Here is a 23,184-nt window from a genome sequence, read left to right as displayed (position 1 = left end):
TGTTTTGTGTACATTGTATGTTATGTCTGTGGCATGTGCATATATGCATGTGTTGTGTTTGATATGGTATGCGTATTGGGGGTGAATGTGTGAGGTAAATGTCTTACGTGTTTGTTGTGTGTGATGTGGAAAGTGTGGTGGGATACATGTTTGTGGTGTGTACTTGGTGCATTTGTTCTATGTGGGTAGTGTACGTGCGTGTGCACGCGTGTTTTTGTATGCATGTGTGCATGTATGTGTATGTGCATGCGTGTGTGCACATATGTGTGTTCACGTGCATGGGTTTGTGTGTGCGCGTGTGCATGTGTGTGTACTTGTGTGTGTGTGCACGCACGTGCATGTGCACATGTAAGTATGCATTATCATTGTTCTGGTACCAACCTCTGTCAGTGCTGGCCCAAAGAGGCCCCGAGGCCAGATCTAGCAGGTACCAAGACTCTAGGATAGTGATTGTCACAGAGATACTGGTTGTTCATCCAAGTTTTCCCAGGACAGTGGTTCTTATTATAAGTGGTCTTTTAGAAGCTCCAGCTTTAGGGCTTTGTTCCTGTCAGGATGGTAGGGACATCTAGGATATATCAGGTTCCTCTGGGTGAGGACACACACTCTCACAGACCTCACTAGGTTACTCCCCTGATGTCAGCTCTGGGGATGAAGCTATACTCCCCATTGCTCGAGTTTTTCCAGTTCATGGGCCTATCCTGTGCTGTAGAGCAGTCTCTGAGGGCAGGAGAGGTGTGGTCCTCTCTGGGGATGGTATCCACCCCTTCAGTTGTGTGCTGACTTTGGTCACAGTGCCCTAAGTGGGCATACAGTATTGCAGAAACCCCCTTCTCTGGGTCATCTGAACTCTGGAGAAGGAGGAAGCCTCCCAGAGAAATGGGGGGCCTGGAAAGAGGAGTGAGGCCACAATAGAAATGAGTGTCAAGTAAGGGTGGAACAAACTTGGACCCAGCTCTGAGTTCTTTGAGACAAGAACTAGAATTGGACTTTATCAAGAAAAGGGGCTTTCTAAAGCTGAAGCCCGGCATCAGAGACGCAGTAAGGTTTGGGGTAAAGGAGAGGGGCAGCAAGGGCAGGGGTCTCAGCTGGGTCCCACCGCCCACATCCTCAAGTGATTCACTAGTCGGTTTCTGATTTTGCAGAGCTGAGGCCTCTCACAACGCTAAGCAAGTTTTCTGATACTGAGCTATATTCCCTGTGGCCAGCCACCAGAATCTACATCTGGAACATTGTATCACTCCAGAGAATCTACGTCTGGAACATTGTATCACTCCAGAGACCCACACTCCGGATCCTGCCACCGGAGTGCACCCGACCTTCATCAAGAGTAAGGTACAACAGCCTCTGATGATCACCCTGAAGTGGGTGGACAGGTGTGGTCTGGTCATGGCCACAGGTCATGGGTGATTGCCCAGGTAGTCAGTTGTCTCTGTCAATTGTTGCACATTTTGGATATCTCTCGATTGTTAAGTAATATTTATTCCCTTCTCAGATCTTTGACGGAGTTGAAGATTATATAATTGTAGTTACTCTCTATGTTATTTAGACTCCTTGAGATAGAATGTTTAGCAAAAGTTTTGTTCTCAATATTGTTTGTTATATTTATTATTTGTTATTATTGTATATAGTTGTATTTGGTTTGGTTCTATCTTATTTAGACAAAAGGGGGAGATGTAGGGACATAGCCCCACCCATTGGGGGCGTGTTCGCCTCGGGCTAATGTTTACGGATAAATCTGCCGGGCGTGAGCCCAGCAGCCTTTTTTCTGTTGCTCCGCTTTTCCAGTGCTCCGCGGGAACCTGTGGTCCTGTAAGTTTATTTCCTTATTAAAGCTGTATATATCTATATAATCTGTCTGCATTCATTTGCGCCACCACAACAAAGGATGTCCTGAAGATGGTACTTGGGACAGGGAAACAGTTTGTCCAGGAGCAGTGAAGGCAGGGCCTTATTGCTGTCACTGTGAGCCACATTTGGGTTTTGACTATCTCATCCAAGAACTGTAGCCTGCAGGGCTTCCTTTGTGTATGTGAGCTTCACTGCTAGCTGGGCAGTTTCTCCTCCTGGTCTACCCATGCCCCACCCACAGCATCTCCTAAACCTCTCCATTATCCGCCCTCCTTTCCACTTTAAATAAAGGGGAGGGCTCCCATTCACAGGCAAAGGCTTGGAAAGCAGGCATGCCTCACCAAACACTCAGGTGCTTCACACTGGGGATCCCCCTGAGGCCAGGACTACCCCTATCCCAACTTCCAACCCCAGCACAGAGGCAGGGCAGACTGCAGAGTACAGGGTTTATTGTTCCTTGTGCATATGGAAACAAGAAGCTCTTGGGACAGGCTAGGGGAGGGAGAGGGTAGATCTTGGCTGCAGGGCCCTCACCAACCAGTAGTGGGGGGGTCCTCAAGGCCGGAAGGGTTTTCTACAGATCGGTTTCACAGTCTGGCACTAGTTGCTCTGGGTAAGTAGGCTTTAGATGACTCAGCTCACCAGGATCTACAGAAGCGGGTCTGGGCCGCAGGGTCTGAAGATTCAGGGTTTGAAGGAGGTGCGGGTGGGCACTGCCACTGTGGGAAAGGTGCTGATGGAGCTGGAGTGAGCAACAATGAAGAAAAAACAGGGAACTTTCCGGAAGACAGCCGAGAAGGATGGACAAGATGGTTAGGTTTGAGTAGGGGATTCTGGGACAGGCTTCTTGGTGGCCTGGCTTTGGGTCCTTGCACGTTTAGACGAAGGCTCCACTAGGGGGAACTGGGGACAGCATGAGGGTCTCTGTGGTCTGCTGGCTGCTGGAGGACAGCGAGCGGCCAGAGTTCTGCTGGAGGTGGACTCGGCTGGGCAGGAAACTGCCAGCACTCCCTGGGCCACGACAACTGCTACTACCCAGTGCTCGCTGGCGGCCACGCAGGTACTCACGATAGTTCTTGGTGAGCAGTGTATAAAGGAAGGGATTGACGCAGCTGTTGCCGTAAGTGAGGCAAGTGGTCAGGTAGTTGACAATGCGTGCAGTCTGGGGTGCCAGTGGCATGGCCTCGTGGTACTGGGCCAGCAGCTGCCACAGCCAGAAGGGTAGGAAGCAGGCCCAGAAGAGGAGGACGATGCCAAAGATGAGGTAGAGCACCCTGGGGTTTGGCAGCCGCCGCGTCTGCTTGAAAGAGGCTTGCTGAGATAGCCAGTAGGCCCTGGCCAGGCGAACATAGAGCAGCCCAATGACCAGGCCGGGCCCCACAATACTGGTCCCGAAGAGAAGCGTCAGGTAAATACGGTGGGCACGAGGGCCCCAGGACGGCAGGCAAAGGCTCTTGGGGCCTATGTGAACCAGCCGGATGGCAAGTATCATGGGTAAGGTCAGCAGCAGTGCCAGCAACCAGGTGCCCAGTGCCAGCAGCTTACGGTAACCCTTGGAGCGCTGCACTGTGTCCAGAGGTCTCAGCACCGCTGCGTAGCGCTCGCTGCTCATTATGGTCAGAGTGAAGATGCTGGCATGCATGGTGAGGAAGTCCAGGCTAAAGAGAACACGGCAGCCCGCATCTCCAAAGTGCCAGTCCTTCGATACGTAGGTGGCTACGATGAAGGGGATGCTCATCAGGTACAACAAGTCGGCCAGTGCCAGGTTGACCACATAGACATACATGGAGGCTGAGGCGTGCAGGAAACGGCACATGACCACCAGGGTGTACACGTTTCCCACGATGCCCACCACACCCATGGCTGAGAGCACCGCCCCAATGGCACCCGTGGCCACCAGGTCTTGCAGGGAGCTGCGATCTGTTGGGCCAGTCCAGGAACTGTTGAGGGACACATTGGGGCCGCCAGGCAGCTCAGACACAGTTTCTGACACTGTCAGTGCGGGGAAATTGGTTGCAGACTCCAGGCTCAGCGCCATCTCTGTCCTCACACTGGGCTTCTGGTGGGAGTCCCACTGCTCGGAGAGGAGGGCCTGTGGGAAACGTGGCCTGTGGGAGAAGATTATTGTCAAATGTGCAAAATCGTCACTTCCATGCCCTAGCAGCCTCTACGAGGGACACAGTCACTGCCCCTCTGAAAAGAGATGAGGGCTCACCAAGTCCTGTCCCCTGTTGGAACCCTCAGAAGAACCCCTTTGTGTCGTCTCCCCAGCTACACAGGGGACCCTATAGCCATTGGGACCCACTGTCCCCCAGGATACTCCCCAATAGGGTGCCAGTTTATCCCAATGCAAATGTAAGGTCTTTCTGTTTCTGAAAAGCTGATCACAGCAAGGCAGAGGTCAGCAGTTGGCAGAGACAAGCGTCCTAAGTTCTCGCTCTGAAACCCAAGAGTCCTGTTTTCTGTTTTATGTCACTTGTATACTTTAAAGAGGTTTCTTCCCGCCACAAAAGTAACATCTACTGAGCTTAAACATTCCAATAGAAAAGTAGGTAAAGGCCTTTGGATTTTCGTTTATCGTACGAAGAAAATGAGCCTGGATCCCTGGCTCACATTACACACGCAGTGATGGAGGGCAGTCAATCAAAACAACCTTTGGAAGAAAACATGATCCATGGCAGGAAAATATTTCTTTTTTTCTAAAAAATTGTTTAAATTGCATTCTTATTTGGTGTGCACATGTGAGTGTGCGTGTGCATGTGAGTGCGTGTGTGCATGTGTGACTGCGTGTGTGCATGTGTGAGTGCGTGTGTGCATGTGTGAGTGTATGTGTCCGTGTATGAATGCCACAGTGTTCATGTGGCGGTTAGAACAACCTTTGGGATTGATTCTTTCCTTCTTTTCCATGCAGGTCTTCAGGTTCTAACTCAGTCTTGGAGGCAAGCACCCTCACCCACGAAACCATCTTATCACCCCCCCCTCCCCCCAGCTGTGGCTGGCCTGGAACTATGTAGGTCAGAATATCAAAATGGCCTTGAACTCACAAAGATCTACCTGCTTCTGCCTCCTACGTGTGCCACCATGCCCACTTATTTTATTGTATTTTTTTTACAGCACAGCCTCCCCTCTCTCTCAGATTTATTTGTTTTATATGTATGAGTTTTTTGCCTTCCCAAATGTATGTACACAAGATACATTCCTGGTATCCTCAGGGGCCAGGAAAAATCAGATACCTTGAAACTGGAATTAAGGATGGCTGTGAACCACCTTGCGGTTACTGCAAAGCAAACTCAGCTCCTCTGCAAGAGCAGCAAGAGCTCTCAATCGCTGAATGATCTCTGTGGCTCAGGAAAAGATAACTTAAAAACAAACTTAACTGGGGCTGGAGAGATCACTTGCTGCTCTTGCAGAGGAGCTGGGGTGGATTCACCCCACATGGCCGCTGTATTAGTTAGGGTTCTATTGCTGCGAAAATACCCTATGGCCATGGCTACTCTTATAAAGGAAAACATTTAACTAGGGCTGAATTACAATTCAGAGGCTTAGTTCATTATCCTATGTTAATGGACTAAGTGTGCCTATGTTGTGGGATGTTTGCACACTGTGTGAAGGTGGGTTGCTGTAACTGGTGTAAAGAAAAGCTGAACGGCCAACAGTGAGGCAGGAGGTACAGGCGGGATCTCTGGGGAGAGAAAGGAAGAGGAGGAGGAATTTAGGTACATGGGAGTAGCCAGGAGACATGGAGAGGAAACAGGAGGCACAAGATGGAAGAGAGGTAACACCACGTGATAGAACATAGATTAATATAAATGGGTTAATTTAAGTTATTAGAACTCAGGAGCAAACCTAAGCTAAGGCTGAGCTTTCATAGTTAATAATAAGTCTCTGTGTCATTATTTGGGAGCTGACTGGCGGGACAGAAAAACACTCGTTACATGCCTATGTCCAGAAAGATCAGCGCACCTGTTGTTGAGTTATGGGGTTATAACTAGGATCCTCAGGGACTCCAGCAGAGACTGTGAAATGCTACAGCAGCCTTGGAAAAGTTTGGCTCTCCAACGAAGCGAAACAGGTGCGTTCCTTGTCACCAGTGATCCCACTGACACTCCAAAGAACAGCAACTTCATGGCTAATAAGTTTGAAACAACACAAATGACCATAAATAGCAGCAGCAATAGAATAAAGCAAAAGTTCCTTACAAATGACCCACAGAAATAGAAAAGCCTAGCACTGCAGTCTGGGTGAGACGTGGTTCTGAAGGACAGTAGCAGGCAGGAGCTTAAATGTGGCTCCCTCTGAGATAAGTTCATTAATGGAGAAGGTCACGGTTACAGGAGGTCAAAGCAGTGTGTGTGTGTATGTGTGTGTGTGTAACACTGAAAGTCCCTGGGGCTAGATATGCACATTCCCTGCCCTCAGTGGACCTCACGCAGGTAAACATGTAAAACAAACAAGCAAACAACCCCCCCCCAAACCCTAAAATCTCTAAGCTCCAACTAGGGGTGGCAGCGCACACCTTTAATCCCAGCATTCTGGAGGCAGAGGCAGGCGGATCCCTGAGTTTGAGGTCAGCCTGGTCTACAGTGGGAGTTTCAAGTTCCAGAACAACCAGGGCTCAAAAGAGGTTTTACAGAGAAACCCTGACTCAAAAAACCAAACCAACCAAAACAGAAAGCCCTCTAAGCTTCATATATTTATTGTATAAGTATATTGGGGCTCTTGCTCGGTTAGGTTGACCTCAAGGCCTAGAGGGTGGACCTAAAGGGTGAACTTTCTGAGAGGAAGCAGATAGAGAAGACCCAGAGTTACACAGGCCTCCCCAACATCCAGGCCTGGGAATGGCTTCTAGAAGTGCTCTTTCCCCTGAGCCAAAGCGGAAGAATCAGGCAGGTCCAGGGTGAGGAGACATGGTCTCCACACTCGCAGCTCCTAGTTTCATCTGCTCCGAAGGGCTTTCCCCATTGCTGTCTCACCTCACAGATCAGCCCCAGAGACGCGGAGGTCCTCCTGTCCGGCTAGGAAGGCGAAAGGAAGCAGAAGCCACGACTGCCCCTCCAGTCACCGGTCCAGGGAGGGTGAAACTTTACAATGTGTGCGCTGCCGTGAGACCCACCAAACCCGGAGTAGCACACAGGCGCTCCCTGGCACTCCGGGGACTCCGGCGGGCCGCGCCCTCCCGGATCGAGAGGTGCAAGCTGGGTTTGGGGTTGGCGGACGCCCAGCGCGCCCAGGGTCCATGCACCCGGGGTTGTGCAGCCCGCGACCGTGTGCTCACCTCTGTCTGTCACGAAGCCATTGGTTGCCTACCAGCCCGGGGCTTAAGAGAGGCGCCCGCGTCCAGTCACTCAGACACTCGAGACCCAGTGGCCATCACCGCGCGTGCAGGTTGGCTAATGTCACTCGCGCGGAAGGAATGTCTGTCCCCTGTCCCCGAGCGCTCTCCAGGCGGGGCGGCGGGGCACACGGTGCGGTGTGGGTCTCCCGCCTCCCGAGAGTTCCACACCACGCCGGCTCCTGAGCTGCAGCAGCCACCTGTCCCCCTGCCAGCTGGGAATGTGCCGGTCCGGGTATTAATAACCGGCCGCGCAGGCCCTCGGGAGGGCTCCTCCGCGGAGATGGGAGCCGGACCTGGGCCGAGGTCGCTGCCACAGAGGGGTTGGCTGGGCGCGGATCCCAGAAAAAGCAACGCACTGCCCTTCGGCTACACGGAAGGATCTCTGTGTATGCTGGGGAGCTCATTCTCTCCATACCTCATTTAACCACCAGTGTCAGAGCGAGGCTCGAAGATTTGTGAGTTACTGTAAAGAGCCGTGAGTGTGAATGGCGGACAACCGTGGGACTATGATTAATCAGTCATTCTCAACGTAGACAGGTGCCTCGGTTTGGGTAGCAACCCTGTAGTCTTCCCGTTGCTGACATCGAATGATGTGGTTGCTTCCACATTCTCTGGGGCTCAGTCTTCTGGGAGAGACCATATCAGCAAACTTGGGATATAGGGAGCCACTCTCCAGTCTACCCTTATCTGTGGTGGAGGTCCTGTTAAAGGCATCCTGTGGAGTGGCTAACCCCAGCTGATAAAGATGAGTCCCCCATGGCGCTGGGACTGGGAACCAGACCATTATAGAAAACAATGCACAGAGATTACTCTGTGGGGTTCCACTTCCTATGCGGAGCTCAGATGTGGGGTGTAGGAGGGGGGAGTCGCTTGTTTGACCCGGCTGCCCAGTCCCGAAATAATCACAGAGAAACTGTATTAATTAAATCACTGCTTGGCCCATTAGCTCTAGCTTCTTATTGGCTGACTCTTACATCTCAATTTGACCTATTTGTATTAATCTGTATATTGCCACATAGCTGTGGCTTACTGTGTAAAATTCCCAGTGTCTGCCTCTGGTGGCTCCATGGTGTCTTTCTGACTCCATCTTCCTCCCCCCATGCTATAGTTCAAGCCAGTTCTTTATTCATTAACCAATAAAAGCAACACATAGACAGAAGGACCTCCCACACGATTGGGGTCTGAAGGGCCTTGACTGAGGAGGTTTGAATGAGGCCTCAGGTTGGTTCTCCCGGCCTCATTCCCTTTGCTCACACTCCTCTGGTTCAAGTTTCTCCTCTTCTGTCCCACCCTGTACACCAAGCAGTCTGATTCCCAAATCACTTTAAATCCTGGTTCCCACCTCAGGGTCTGTACTTCCAGCCAGGAGAGCAAGAAAGCCTTCTGGTGGGCAACTGCCGTTGGCCATGCCGGAGGAACAGCAAGCTGTAATTGAAGTTCCAGGAGTCAGTCCACCAGAAGCGAATCCTCGGATGGGTCAGTCTCGTTTAGGCAAGGTCACGAGTCTACAGACCCTGGAATGTCTTTTGCTTCTGCTGTGCCTTTACATGTTTGCTGCGACTTTTTCTCTGGTATCTAGCATGGTGTGAGTGGATGTGAGGGGATCTCCACTGCCTGTGATATAGTGTGTTTATCTCTTCGAAACATCCCATTCTCCTGGACATTTTTTATCTTTGTATTGTCAAGAAGATGACCCCCTCAAGCTATACTGTCTAATATAATAATTAATAATAATAATAATAATAATAATAATATAATAGCAACAACAATAGCTTATAGAGAGTTTTGATGAATAAAAATAAATACAAGGGTTGTTTACAGCCAGGGTCTGTGAGTCTCACCTAAGGAGCTGCATGGATTGTGACTCAAGTTAATGACTAACAACTGAGTCCCAATAGCCCAGCTAGTTTAAATTCTTTTAATCCTTAATGTTGGGAGATGTGTTCACAGGTCTCGGAGTGCATCACAGCTGAAACAAAGCTTTGAAAATAACAAAGTTACTCCGATGTGGGTCTCTGCCTCTGTTTCCGTTGGATGAAGGTTCTATAGTGATATATATGTGGGTATCCCAGAAAGCCACTGCCACATAGTGGTTACTACTTTGCTGGCTCCACCATGGCCAGAGCCACTAGGAAAGGATCCTAGCTAGCATGGACACAAACCATGTGGTGGGGTCTTTATTATTCTAGGCCACTCCAGAACAAGGCAAAACCAAGCCTGGAGGGAATGTGGGTATACCCAAAGGGAAGGCACTAGAACCGACAGTCCCACTCAACACTCAGTCATGGAGACTTCACACGACGCCATTGCTGCTGCTTGGACCCCTCCCCACACCTGGACGGACGGAGAATGGCAGCAGGTGCAGTCTCTGTCTCATCAGCGTCTTCTCCTCGCAAAGATCACACCTGTTGGCGGCTGAGCAGTCAGGTGCTCCCTGAAGCGTTCTGGCATCAGTAACAAGGCGGTCACTAGGCATCCGCCAGCCATCCTAGGCAATGAAGGACAGTAGGGACCCTCACCCCTCACTTGGTCACAGGGCTGCCTTCCCCACTTGGCAGCCCCTCTGCTGCAGCTTCCTGATGAGTTCCAATAGGTTCATCTGCAGCGTCAGCTCCTAAGGATTCGTGGTCACGTAGAAACCAGCTACTGCTGCCTTCTCCAGTGTGCTCTGCTGGTCGGTGATCTTGGTCTAGTTCCAGGACAATCTTACAGTCCATTGTCTGCGGCTCCTCCCGGATTCGATGCTCCATAACCTCCAGCTCATGCTGCTGGGCTGCCTGGAGCACCGGCAAGTTGTGGGGCCGGCAGGTCTGCTGGGTTTCCAGATGCTTCTGCCTTAGGGTCTGCCTGAGCACTCAGTGTTCGTTCTGCAGCCGCATTCGCAGACTCTTCTCGGTGAGATGCTGGATCTTCAGAAGCCCCTGCAAGATCTCGAACACAGTGCTGTCGAGCACCCTAAAGACTTAAAGTAGAGCTGACTGATTCTTTTTCATATATAAATATTTAGGTTTGTGATTCCTTTAATATTCCATATAAGATTACCTTTCAAAATAAGTAATAAAGTAATTGGCCCTTCCTTTGAAACTGCAAAAGGCAGCCTGCCAGTAAAAGACCTGACAAAAACACCTTGCTTGCCACAATGGTTAATGTATAACAAGTTGCTTGATTATAAATATATGTTGGTTTTTGGAATAACTTGTTTTTCACCAGTAATAAATAAATTATTTAATCATGTGAGGGAGATGAAAAACACGTTTTTACCTATAATCATTCACTTGAAAAATGGAAGGCAGCTGTTTTGACTCTTGTACTGCCTGGGAGATTCTATTGGGGTAGAAAAGCTGTAAAACAACATGATACAGGAGAGAGAATAAAGAAGATAAAGAACAAAGAAGGAAACCATCAAGAACGTTTGATAGGAATCCACGGAGTCAGCCAAGTTAGACTTTCCTATTTGAGGGGGTTTAGGGAAAAAGGCAGTCACAAACTCCTGTGCTGCTGGAGGCTGGACCCCAGACCTCGGTAGGCATCTCTCTGGGGTGTAGGGCCACTGGGCCCCACTTTCAACCGTGTCTGTGCCATAGGTAGAGAGGGACCCCTGGAAGCTGGGGAGGCCTCACATAACAGGGAATAGTGGGAAGTCACATCTGCACTCTCCTTACAGCGGAACCAGAGCCTCGATCTATTCAGCCAATGTGAGCTCGGGCTTGATGAGAGCCCAGACTATGGAGAAAGGCCTCTAGAAGCCAATGGCTTACCTAGGGGAAGCTGTCCAGGTCAATAAGCCCAGATACATGGATGACCAAGGATGGTCACAGTTGTTTCTTGGTTCTCTGCACTTCTAGCAGCAGCGCTGAGTCCTTGTCATTTGACATCATTTTCCCTTCTAGTACAGCTAGGCAAGCCCTCCACCGAGCTGAATCCCAGCCCAGTCCTTGATCCTACAGAGCCCCAAGCCACACGGCAACACCATTTTCTGAAGGACCAATGCCTATCTAATGTGGATGCTGGACAAACTCCGTGGACAATAGAGTTGCTGGGTCATCCCAAGAATGGTTGGCAGAGGTGAGGGCACAAGCAAGGGGTTCAATGAGAAAGCTCAGAGCCAGAAATGGGAGGTCATCTGAGAACCCTTCTCAGGGGCACAGGGAGAACTTGAGTGTCCACAGGGGCTCAAGTGCTCACACAGAACTGGGCTGTCCAAAGGCAAATGCTTCCCACAGTCCCCACATCTATTGTGCTCTGTGAAGAAGCACCCTACCTATCTGCAAGCCACTTTATGGGCCATTAAATCATACGCTGTGATTGCGCCGCCTGCACTTTCTCTAAATGTGACTTCTAAAGCTGTGCTCTGCACATAATGGCTTCATTATGTCTGAGAACGATAATTTCTCTGAAAGAACTCATTTCTAATTGCATTACCACACTCTACAAAAGAAAATGAGGCTTTGTGGGTAGGAACCAGTTTGGGGGGGGGATCTCTTTCTCGGGTGCGCATCCAGCCCGCATACAGGGGCTTTTCGACTTCTTAAAGAAGCCCAGTGCTTTATAAGTATACCAGTAGGTGCTGCAAGACCAGAGGTCCATCTCTCTACCATTCTGGTCTACAAGAGCAGCAATTTCTCATGGGAAACATTGGGAAAGGTACGAACAGGCGGAGAGTGAGACAACCTAGGTTTTGATGCAGCCCTGACATCCTGGGCAGGTCCAGGGAACCAAACTATTCAGTGCAGAGATTGCTTTTGAGGCCCACCCACGTCAGAGGCTGGGACGCTACACCATACAGCCACAGCAGGGGATTCATTCACCTCCCTGCCCCCACTGCTGGAGCACCCCATAGCCTGCCACCACTTCACATCTCCAGGGGGTGCATCTTTCTGTACAGAGAATAATTTCCCCTACTTCCAGTCTCTGGCACTGCAGTTTCCTGCCTCTGGGCCTCATTCCCCTTGGCTCTGAGACTCAGCTGGAGAGACGATGACCACAATGAAATCAATTAAAATTTGTACCAGTCTGCAGCTGAGGAGAGGGGCCATTGATTAGTGAACAGCCTCAGACATCCCAGTGATCCCAAGAGATGGAAGCTCTAAAGCTGGCAGGTGGGCTGAATGCAGACCTGTTCCTGACCGGCAATCCCCACGCTATCGAGAGCTGAAAATAGAGGCAAAGAGAAATATCTAACACCCTAGTTTCCCTGAGAATCAGCCTCAGGGGCCTCCTGCTGCAGAGAGAGACCATGGGGTCTGAACACTGCTGTCTTCTGGTCCCAAAAGGCTGAGTGACCTTTGGAAAAAAGGTCCCAGTTCAGGATCCACAAATCACTAACGTCCTGGGTGAGGAGATGGTGCACAGAGTCATGGGGAGCTTTTCTGGGGATGGCAAAGGTGGAGGGAGGGCAGAAGGCCAAATTTTCTTGCAAGAAGTACACCAAAGCCGTATCTCCTTACAATACCTAGGAACAACCCCGATCTTTTATCCATACAACTTCAGAAACCTCTCTCCTCTCAGCATGGCCATTCTCTCCTTCCTGAGTGATAAGTAGGACAGGAGCATCAACTCCTCCATGTCTAACTGCAGTGGGACTGCCCTGTCCTGGAACTAGCTCTTGTAGACCAGGCTGGCCTTGAACTCACAGAGATCCGCCTGCCTCTGCCTCCCGAGTGCTGGGATTAAAGGTGTGTGCCATCAGTGCTCAGACTGAGTGGCTATTCCTGGAAGACAGTCAACTCCTGAAAGTTGTCCTCTGACCTCCACACGTGTACCATGGCGTGTGTGCACCCACATCTCAAACCCACACAATAATAAGACTAAAATTAAATAATGAAGATGAAACAACAAAGTGTTTGCTGTGATGGATGTTTCACCAGGAGGGAGAGGGGGCGAACCACAGATGGGACAGACCCAGTTTGGAAGGGAGAGTTAGCTACCCAATAACTGGGTAACCAAAGGCTCCAGGGCCTCTTCTGGCTGCTGCAAATACCAGGTATGAGGACACTATGTGTAGGGAAAACCATCCACATCAAATAATAAAATTTAAATCACCTACTTTATTAAACAGAAACAGTGAAAGAGGCATGAATAAAAGCAAACAGCATAAATACTCCATACAGTTAGCCCTGGAACCCGGTCTCATGACCTCCTAAGGCAGGATCTAACCACAGCACACGCCAGGTCACCTCACAGGCCATGCACATAGTAGACAAGAGCTCTGACTAGTCACCCAGGACACCCGATACAAAACACCCCACCTACACATATAGCTAGTCCTCACCTTCCAAACACTGAACAGTCAGCTGAGCCCAGCTAAACTCCTGCTGTAAACATGCCAGACTTCCCTCTGAGGTCCTGAAGCCCCTAGACTGTTCCAGATGCTCCCCTAAAATTCTGGACCAACCATTCCCTGAGTCTCAGAACAGGCAACCTCTGTCTCTTCATATTCCCTGGGGACCTGGGGCAATGGGGGCTGCCTAAGTATCAGTGCCTGAGTTATTTGGGAGTCAGGAAGGATCAGGAGAGGAAGTTATCAGTGAAGTGACGGTGCAAGCTGTAGCTCAGATCCCTTTGAGGCTCAATATATTTGATAAACAGCCTCTCCCCTGGATCTGTGCTCCAGTCGTCTGGGATGTCACTGTCCCAGGGCAGGTAAGAGTGCACCTTGAAGCCCCCCTTCCGCAGGCTGCAGTCAGCAGGCACCAGCTCCACCCCCAGCTCTGAGGACTCCAAAACGCTCAGCCTCCAGCGGTACAGATCCGGCTGTTCAGGTTCATTCTGTAGATAGGCCTTCCTCAGCTCACCAGGGTCCAGCAACATCTGCCAGCGATGGACCTGGGTCCTCACAGCCCAGCAAGGACGCATTGACAGCAAGTAGCAGATGTCATCGAAGTCACCCAACACAGTGACAAACTTCAGGTGTACCAACAAGCTTTCTACTAGCAACTGCATGGGCCAGATGGGGCTCAACTCCAACAATACAGGTTGCCCAGGATATGGGTTGAAATAGATAGTATCACACCAGGACAGAGGAGGGATGATGCGCAGCCGGTGGAGGCAGCAACAAAAGACGCCTAATCTCAAGGGAAGCGCCTGGGTCCAGTCATCAATCTCGGGGCCCAGATCCAGGGGTACAGCTTCCTCAGGCCGCAGTTCAGTAGGCACAGGCTGGGGTGCCGGCCATACAGGGGCTGATACCGGGAACCCAGGCCCCACATGCTCAGTGATGGTCTGTGGCAAATACCCGTGGCTCTGGAACCCAGTGAGCTCCAACCCCAGCCATGCATCCGGATCAGATCCTTCCTCTGAGAGTTCTACAGACGCATTACCCAACTCTTCCTCGTCCCAATCTCCCGTCTCCAATATTCTTCTAAATACCAGGAAAGCTTCCTTGAAGCAAGCAAAGCAGATCTTCATTTGGTCTCCATGGACAAGCTGGTATAGCCAGGACACAAAGAGGCTGGACATGCCCCTGGTCCCATGGCGAACGTTGACTGGGGGACACATGGCCAAGAAGCCTGCCTGTAGCTGATTGGATAGAAAGAGGAAGACTTGATCGATGGTCTCAGGATCTGGAGACCGCGTGATGCTAGGGACAGGCAGGAAGAGCCGAGAATGGGAGAAACGGGAGAAAATGGGGTGCAGTAGGGGGTCTTGGGTACTTTGGGCTCCAGGCTATGGGGTGGTGGTGAGAAAACTGGGTGCCAATGCAACGGATATCTCCTTGGAGAAGTGGACAGATGTGAGATTCCAGAAACTTCTCCACCTTCACACTTGCTCCAATGTCTGGGGAGCTAGAAAGGTAAAGAAAATGAGGCTTGGAGCTCCCCCCACCCCCGGCTGCGCAGGTTGCTGAGACCCCTAAGGGGAGGAGGGCTGGGGCTGAGGTTCCCCGGGGCGCACTGCTCACCTTGAGCAGACTGGGGCTCCCTCACCACAGGCCCAGGCTCAGCAGCTTCCTCGGGGCTCATGGCCTGGCTCACAAATGAAGGAGGCGGGGAAGGAGAAGCCTAAACCTGGATCCCCCTACCCACCGCGCTCCCATGCAGACCCAGACCAGCCTCACCCACCCAACCAGTCCCAGCCACCCTCTCAGCCCCTTCCCATCCTCACCTGCCTGCCTGAACTCCCAGTAATCCTGCTAATGGACGCCCATCCCAGCAAGGCTCCTCCGCCACAGCACCAGGGCCTTATAAGGGGCCAATACCTATGATGCTCCAGCACATTTACATATCTCCCATGAGCCCCAAAATGTAGAAAGCTAAGGGGCTGAATCACCCTGGCCCCGAGATGCACTTGTGGCCTGGTAGCACTCATGGGATGCATGCGCTGCTGGCCTGTTATGTCCCTGAATCACTGTCACTTCAGGAGTCACGAAGGCCTGAGATTGAGCCTGCGGCTTATCTTGTTTGAAAAAGAGGGTTCCCACTTCCCTGTCTTTTTAGTAAAAGTTCTTTAAAACTTGTGAAACTGCCCACTCGGCCCTCGACTGTGTTTTAAACACATTTTCCCCTCTCTGGGTCTTTCTTTCTTAAACAACTCTTGAAAGAATTCTGTCTGAAGTTTATTTGTAGAGGAGTCTGGGACACAGGGAAAAGCCAACCAGAAGAGAGAAGTTTTCCAGTGGCCTCCCTCCTGAGCTGAACAATCACTGAATATCTGTTTAAATCTGGGAGCAGCACTGTGTGTGTTAAAATCTCAAGCAGGTGCCCACAGTCTACTCTGGACATCCTCCAGGTTAGGACACAGGGTTGATGACATGCCTCCGACACCACAGGGCCAGTGGAACCAGTTCAGTCTCTACATATGCCCCGTGGCACTCTGTCTTCCCCAGGTCCTAGAATCACTGACATGCCCTCTGCAACTGTCTTGGCCTATCCAAAATTTCACATGCTGGTCTCAAGCAACAAACTATCTCAGTTTCCTTCCTTGGGAACATACAGCTAGCTTTCCCTGGGGCAGCAGGAAGCAAGGTTCACCTCAGGGTTCAGTAATACTCCATTAACTGGATACACCTCTGTTTATCCACTCACCTCCTGAAGAATTCCGTGCTGCTCTCTGGGAGTTTGACAAGGAAAGCGGCTATGTTCGGTTGTGAACTTGACAGATACCTGGAACTCTTCACAGGCCCTGTGTGGTCTTCTCTCCTCCTCCTCACCCCTCTCCCTTATCAACCTTGTGTCTGTGAGCTCTTGAACTGCTCAGCTGTCTCCTCTTCAGCATCAACTAGCCAGCTGTCTCTCCTTGGTCTTGCCTTTGGGTCTTACTGTTCAACTGTTAACACCTGTGGGGTTGGATTGATCCATGCCCCCATATTATTGTGTATTTGAACACTTAATTCCCAGTGGGGCTGCTTTGGGGATGTATGTGGGGATGCATGCTTACTGTAGGAAGTGTGTCACTGGCGGTGGCCTTTGGACTTTGAGAGTTCCTCACCCCACCTGCTTCCAGTTTGCTCTCTCATCTTCATGTTTGTAGCTGGCGATGTGTTCTCTTGCCTTTTGTTCTGTCCACCTCCTCCCCTCCCCCATTGCCTTCTCTTCTATCAATTTGGTCTATAAGAGAAAATAATTTTTTTCTTTTGTGTGTTACATTGGTCATGATATATTATCTCAGCAACCTGACTGTCCCACCCTCCTGTCAGCCTGGCTGTTGTAGACACGGTCACTCTGAGGACAGGTCAGCTGCTGTAGAGGACCTCCACAATACCAGCTGAAGACATGATCCAGTCACAGCATCTCCAGAGTCTGCTCTAGTCTGGTAAAGCCATACCTCAGGTAGACAAGCTTCTGTGTCCACTCAATGCTGCTGAATCTGTTTAACTTTTTAGGGTGAGAGAAAACTACCACTTAATGCATGTCCCGCAGAAGGCATGGGACTGATCAAATCAGAGTTCTTTATTTCAAACCTTTGCCATACCCCTCCTTCTCATATAACCAGCCTGTGTTGCTGACTCTTCAAGTCAGGTAGGAGACAGTTCCTGTGCTGCCCCCGATGGTTCAAGGCGAGTGTAAGTGTACAGTATTGAGGGAAAAATCTCCCCAGTGGAAGTGTTGTGGCTCTGAGGGGTAATCTATTCTGGCTGTGAGGAGCCACAGGGTCACACTGCACAACAAACCTCACTCAAGAGATTTATTGGGAAAGACACAGATGGTGGCTGCCTGTGCTCCACAGAGAAGCAGCAGGGAACTGAGCAGGAGACAAGTTTTATAAAGGGTTTCTTTGGGCAGGGTTTTCCAAGATAGGATTTCCATGGTGGGGATTGGAAGTATTTCGAGTTCTGGGATTGGTGGGTTTGATAGCTTTTCAAACCCAGAAGTGGGGTTGGACCTTTTACCCTAAAACAAGAAGCCAACAAAGGCCAACAGTGCTTCTCTTCAGGAATATATGTGGGTGTTCATGTGTCACTTGGTCTTCGTTGCTTTCTTCTAAACTTGTTCTGGTCAGACTTTCATGAGGGAACTCCTGACTTGCTGATAAGTTCCTTTGCTATGCTCATGTGTGTGGTAGACAGAGGATGGTCTGTCTTCATTTCTGTGGTTGTGATAAAATGCACTAACAAAAGGAAACTTTGGGGATAAGAGGTTTATTTGGCTTACAATTCGAGGTCACACACTACAGTTTTTTCTTTTTTTAGAAATAAAGGCAGGACCTCAATCCTCTAGTCACATTGCACCCATAGACAAAATTCAAGAGAATTAAAGTGGCATTCCTTGCTTACAGCTAGCTTTCTGCACTTTGATACAGTTGGAGGCTCCCTGCCTTGGAAGTGATACATTAATGGGTCTGTGGGTCCTTCAGACATTCACTAGTCTGACCATTAACACATTGTATCAAAGAAGCTTTTCTTCATATACTGGCTTCAGGTCTATATGGAAATGTAGCTTCCAGCTCCATAAGTCAGAGGTTTATAAAGGCAAAAAACATAGCATTACATTTATTTACAGGGGAGTAGTAGGTCATCTTGAATAAAACAAGTTTTTGTTTACGGAAGCAAAATTATCAGTTAACCTCATGATGTGATATTTTGTTTAAGATCTAACAAATAATGCAATGCCTGAAGATCAGAGTGGGGTCTAGCCACACTAGTGGGCTATAGAGGCCAGGCAGTGGTGGCTCACACCTTTGATCCCAGCACCCTGGAGACAGAGGCAGATGGATCTCTGGGAGTTCAAGGGTACTCCTCTCTACACAAGATTGAATTAGTCTGAAAGAGAAAAAGAATTCACACTTTTGAGTCCAACACTTGGTTTCACATGACTTTAATCCCAGCACCAGGGAGGTGGAGACAGGAGTGATATGGATGGCAGAGAGAGGAACATAAGGTGGGAGGAGACAGGAAATCAGGGCTTTCAGTCTGAACATTCAGTTTGAGGATTCCTTAGACAATCTTTCCCCCTTCAGTATGAGAATTTGGTAGAGGTCAAAAGTCTCTTTAGTGACTGGATTCTTACAGCCCTCTTCTTTCTACATTTACCTCAATATCTGACTCTGGGTTTTTATTATTAAGACAATTAGAATTCTTGCTGCATAGTGACCTATATTAACTTGCATAAGCAACAGTTTTGTTAAAATTATATAAGACCAGGCAATTAAATAAAGGATACTGTCCAGTCCTTTACATCTCAAAGTCCAATTTGGCTTTATAGTTCCTATAAGCACCGTCATTTTTACATTTTTTGAATGGATTCTGTCCAGTCCTAGCGTGGCAAGCATGTCTGTAGCACACCTTGTCCTTCTTGCTTTCCTTCTGCCTAGCTAAACAAACCTGTTAGATTACATCATCAAGGCTAGCAGCAAGGCCTGTTCCCTTACATGGATACTTCCCTATGTCAGAGTCCTTCCTGAGGATGAGGACAGATGCCCAGCAAGCTAAAGCCCCCTTTGGGCATGATTAACATGCCCAACACAAATATACCACTGCATCCTAGCCATTCTAAAACAAACTCCCTTCTTCCTCTTCTTAAGAGACACGTGCAGGTCATTGCTGCTGTTTTTCTGCCCCAGTCAGAGAGCAGCCGCTTTTTCTTTCCCACCAAATAAAGGATTTCTGTGAGAACAGGTGTTTGAGTGTGGTCTTTGGGAAATCCATGGCAGGAGGAAGCCCCTGCTGTTTGCACACATTTGGGTGGGGTTTTCGGGGTGGAGTGTGTCCTGCATTTATAACCCTGCAAGGTGGTTTCTTATTGGCTGAGTAATCAGGAGGCTGCAGGCTCACACATCATCTGTCATTGACATGGATGTTTTCCCAGTGCAAACCATAGGTGGGTTTATCTCCACATTTTATGCCCTGATGCTTTGAAGGTGCATGACCTTCTTTTCTCTGCAGGTTGTCACACATGTGTGACTGTTAATAGTTTTCTGTTCTTTTTCTTTTTTATTGATTGTGAGGCGAGAGAAGTGGTTCATCTGTTGAGAGTGTTGCCAGCCTCCAGTTCCAGTCGTGTTTGAGTTCCTGTCCTAACTTCCTTCAGTGATGAGCAGCAATGTGGAAGTGTGAGCCAGACAAACCCTTTCTCCTCATCCCTCTGAATCCCCAAAATATTGTTGACTGCTCAACAGAGACAGGCACCTGGGTGTCTGTGAGTTCAAGGCCATCCTGGTCCACAGATCAAGTTCCAGAATTGGCTCCAAAGAGACACAGAGAATCCCTGTTTAATAAAACAAATAAAACAAAACCTCCCCCAAAAAGGGTCTGCACAGAAAAAAAGTGGATTTAAGGACCAATGAGATGGCTTGATAGGTAAAATCTCTTACTGATGACCTGAGAGATCATTCCTGGAAGAAGCCAGTGGACTCCTGAAAATTGTCCTCTGACCTTTACAATGTACCGTGTAGTGTGCGCCCCCACATTCTCAAGCACACACAACAATAAAAGTCAAATTAAATAATGAACATGAAACAACAACAAAGCATTTGCTGCGAATGATTGCTTCACCAAGAGGGAGAGAGGATGAACCACAGATGGGAAAGACCGAGTTTGGGAGGGAAAGTTTGCTACCCACAGACCACAGGCTCCAGACCACTGAAGCCAACACCAAGGCTGCTGCCTCCTTACTCTGCTGTATTCTTTATACAGCAGTGTGATGCCCTCTGAGAATGAGCATCAGACTTTGTGTGTCCAGAATTAAGGCTCCTGAAGACAAGGAAGAAAAGAGACACTCAAAGTTAGGTAAAGAGCAATGTTTGAGGTGGGTATAGCAAACACCTGTAATCCCGGTATTCAGAACCCAATGCAGGAGGATCTTGAGTTTGAGCCTACCTGCCAGACTACAGGAGGAAAAAAAAATAAAGCAAAGAAAACTCATAGTCAGATCCTGTCATGTTTTTAACTAATCAGCAAGATTTCTCCAGGATTAGAATCTTCCTATCATTAATAACTGAACCACTTAAATCACCAGGTATGCCAGGGCCACCCAGATATCTGCAGAATTTTCTAGATGGGCCATGCACAGGCAGAAGACAATGGGTACTTAGTGTCCATGGATGTGGTCCATGGGCACCTTGTCCCCTTGTGCGTCCTTCCCTCTGAGCAGAGCATGCCCACGCTGATGTCTCACTAGCACTGTTTCACGGTCTCACACAAGCAGATCAGACATGGGGAACGCTACACAGAACCCTGCCAAGCTCTAGGGCAGAATCCTGTGTCAATCAGTGACACACAGCTCTTCCACACGGGGCTTCCGCTGGTTATGAAGGCTGTGACTGGGGATACATTCTCCTCACGTGACTCAGAGGGATCAGAACCCACTGGGCCCCATTCCCAGCTTCGTAGGACTGAAAGCCCCCAAACCCTGAAGCCAGAAGTGGGGGAGAACGTTTCTCCATCAAACCCACTGAGGAAACTGCTTGGGCCTCCATTAAACACTGACAACTGGGGCTAGAAAGATGGCTTAGCAGGTAAGAGCACTCCTTACTCTTCTAGAGGTCCTACCTCTGATTCCCAGCACCCACAGTGTTCAAAACCCTCAGTAACTCCAGCTTCAGGAGATCTGATGCCCTCTTCTAGCTGCTGCAGTACCAGGTATGAGGACACCATGTGAAGAGAAAACCACCCATGCCAAATAAAATTTAAAATACCAACTTTATTCAACAGAAACAGTGAAAAGGTCATGAATAAAATCAAAAGCATAAATACTCTGTACAGTAAACCCTGAAACCCAATATCATTCCCCCCTAAGACAGGATCTAACTACTGCACAAGCCAGGTCATCCAGGGCCTCAGAGGACATGCACATAGTGGACAAGAGCTCTGACTAGTCACACAGGACACGCGATACAGAACACCCCACCTACACATATAGCTAGTCCTCACCTTTCACTGAACAGTCAGCTGAGCACACCTAAATTCCTGCTGTAAACATACCAGACTTCCCTCTGAGGTCCCGAAGCCCCTAGGCTGTTCCAGATGCTCCCCTAAAATTCTGGACCAACCGTTCCCTGCGGCTCAGAACAGTCAATCACTGAATCTTCATATTCCCTGTGGATCTGGGGCAATGGAGGCTTCCTAAGTATCAGTGCCTCAGATATTCGGGATTCAAAAAGAAGACTCAGGAGAGGAAGCTCAATAGTTTTTCAGAATTCGAACATGTTTGACAAACAGCCTCTCCCCTGGCTCCTTGCCCCAGTCCTTTAGGGTTTCACTCTGCCAGGGCAGGTAGGAGTGCACCTTGAATCCTTTCTTCCACAGGGTGCAGTCGGCAGGCACCAGCTCCAACCCCAGTTCTGAGGACTCCAACATGCTGAGCTTCCAGCGGTTCATGTCCTGCTTTTCAGGTCCAGTCTCTAGGTAGATCACCACCAAGGCATCAGGGTTCAGCATCATCTGCCAGCGGTGGACCTGGGTCCTCACTACCCATAAAGGATACATTGACACCAAGTACCAGCCGGTACCAGAGCCACACAACACCAAGAAGAAATTCTGTTCTTTCAAACAGGATTCTACCAGCTTGTTCGTGGGCCAGATGTGGCTCAACTCCAACAATAGAGGTTCGTCAGGATGTGGGTCCACATTGAAAATATCACAGAAGGACAGAGGGGGGATGGTGCACTGGTGGGGGCAGGGAGAGAACCTACCTAATTTCCAGGGAAAGGCCCAATACCTGTCGTAATCCTCAGGGCGTGCATCTAGGAGTACAGCTTCCTCAGGCATCAGCTCGGTCCCTATAGAGCCTGGGGTCAGGATGCCAGGATTAGTGACATCCACTGTAATGTGAAACTTATTTTCTTGGCCCTCTGCCCAGCTTTGCCCTAACCAGTCCTCCACCTGAGATTCTTCCCCTGAATCAGATTTTTCCTCTGGCTGAGATTCTTCCTCTGGATCAGATTCATTTGCTGGCTGAGATTTTTCCTGCAACTGAGATTTTTCCTGCAACTGAGATTTTTCCTGCAACTGAGATTCTTCCTCCGGATGAGATTCTTCCTCCGGATGAGATTCTTCCTCCGGCTCAGAGTCTTCCTCCGGCTCAGAGTCTTCCTCCGGCTCAGAGTCTTCCTCCGGCTCAGAGTCTTCCTCCGGCTCAGAGTCTTCCTCCGGCTCAGAGTCTTCCTCCGGCTCAGAGTCTTCCTCCGGCTCAGAGTCTTCCTCCGGCTCAGAGTCTTCCTCCGGCTCAGAGTCTTCCTCCGGCTCAGAGTCTTCCTTTGGTGAGGCTCCTGACCCTGATAGTTCTAGGTTCTCATCTTCCCATGGTTCTTCTTCCCAGTATTCCATCTGCAGCAATCTTCTATTTTCCAGGAAAGCTGCCTTGAAGCAAGCAAAACACATCTTCATCTGGTCTCCATGGACAAGCTGGTATAGCCATTCCGCATAGAGGCAGGGCATGCCCTTGGACCCATAGCGAACATTGACTGGGGGACACATGACCAAAAATCCTGCCTGTGGCTGATTGTACACAGAGAGGAAGACTTGATTAATGGTCTCAGGATCTGGAGACCGTGTGATGCTGGGGTCAGTTGGAAATGGCCGAGAATAGAAGAACCAAGAAAAATGGGGTGCAGTTGGGGTCTAG

The 23,184-nt window shown here is 49.5% G+C and overlaps 3 protein-coding genes and 1 pseudogene across 3 annotated transcripts; all 4 read right to left on the bottom strand.

Moving 5' to 3' along the window:
* Window positions 1-2,728: 2,728 nt before the first annotated feature.
* Window positions 2,729-3,889, bottom strand: Uts2r (urotensin 2 receptor). Its single transcript, XM_057773354.1, has one exon. It carries the CDS (start codon window positions 3,887-3,889, stop codon window positions 2,729-2,731), a length of 1,161 nt encoding a protein of 386 aa, XP_057629337.1.
* A 5,733-nt stretch (window positions 3,890-9,622) lies between these two features.
* On the bottom strand, window positions 9,623-11,064 carry LOC130877103 (protein DGCR6-like; annotated as a pseudogene).
* A 2,190-nt stretch (window positions 11,065-13,254) lies between these two features.
* On the bottom strand, window positions 13,255-14,965 carry LOC130878373 (testis-expressed protein 19.2-like). Its single transcript, XM_057776309.1, has one exon. The coding sequence runs from the start codon at window positions 14,681-14,683 to the stop codon at window positions 13,694-13,696; it is 990 nt and encodes a 329-aa protein (XP_057632292.1). The 5' UTR covers window positions 14,684-14,965; the 3' UTR covers window positions 13,255-13,693.
* Window positions 14,966-21,315: 6,350 nt separating this feature from the next.
* On the bottom strand, window positions 21,316-22,527 carry LOC130878375 (testis-expressed protein 19.2-like). Its single transcript, XM_057776312.1, has one exon. The coding sequence runs from the start codon at window positions 22,326-22,328 to the stop codon at window positions 21,741-21,743; it is 588 nt and encodes a 195-aa protein (XP_057632295.1). The 5' UTR covers window positions 22,329-22,527; the 3' UTR covers window positions 21,316-21,740.
* Window positions 22,528-23,184: the final 657 nt, after the last annotated feature.

This window comes from Chionomys nivalis, chromosome 7 (assembly GCF_950005125.1).
Source record: "Chionomys nivalis chromosome 7, mChiNiv1.1, whole genome shotgun sequence".
Lineage (NCBI taxonomy): Eukaryota > Metazoa > Chordata > Mammalia > Rodentia > Cricetidae > Chionomys > Chionomys nivalis.
The sequence above is the reverse complement of the archived record's forward strand: the minus strand, read 5'-3'. Positions and strand labels throughout refer to the sequence as shown.

Excerpts from the sequence above, each read along its gene's own strand:
- Uts2r (XM_057773354.1), bottom strand. The coding sequence starts at position 3,889 with ATGGCGCTGAGCCTGGAGTCTGCAACCAATTTCCCCGCACTGACAGTG.
- LOC130878373 (XM_057776309.1), bottom strand. The coding sequence starts at position 14,683 with ATGTGTCCCCCAGTCAACGTTCGCCATGGGACCAGGGGCATGTCCAGC.
- LOC130878375 (XM_057776312.1), bottom strand. The coding sequence starts at position 22,328 with ATGCCTGAGGAAGCTGTACTCCTAGATGCACGCCCTGAGGATTACGAC.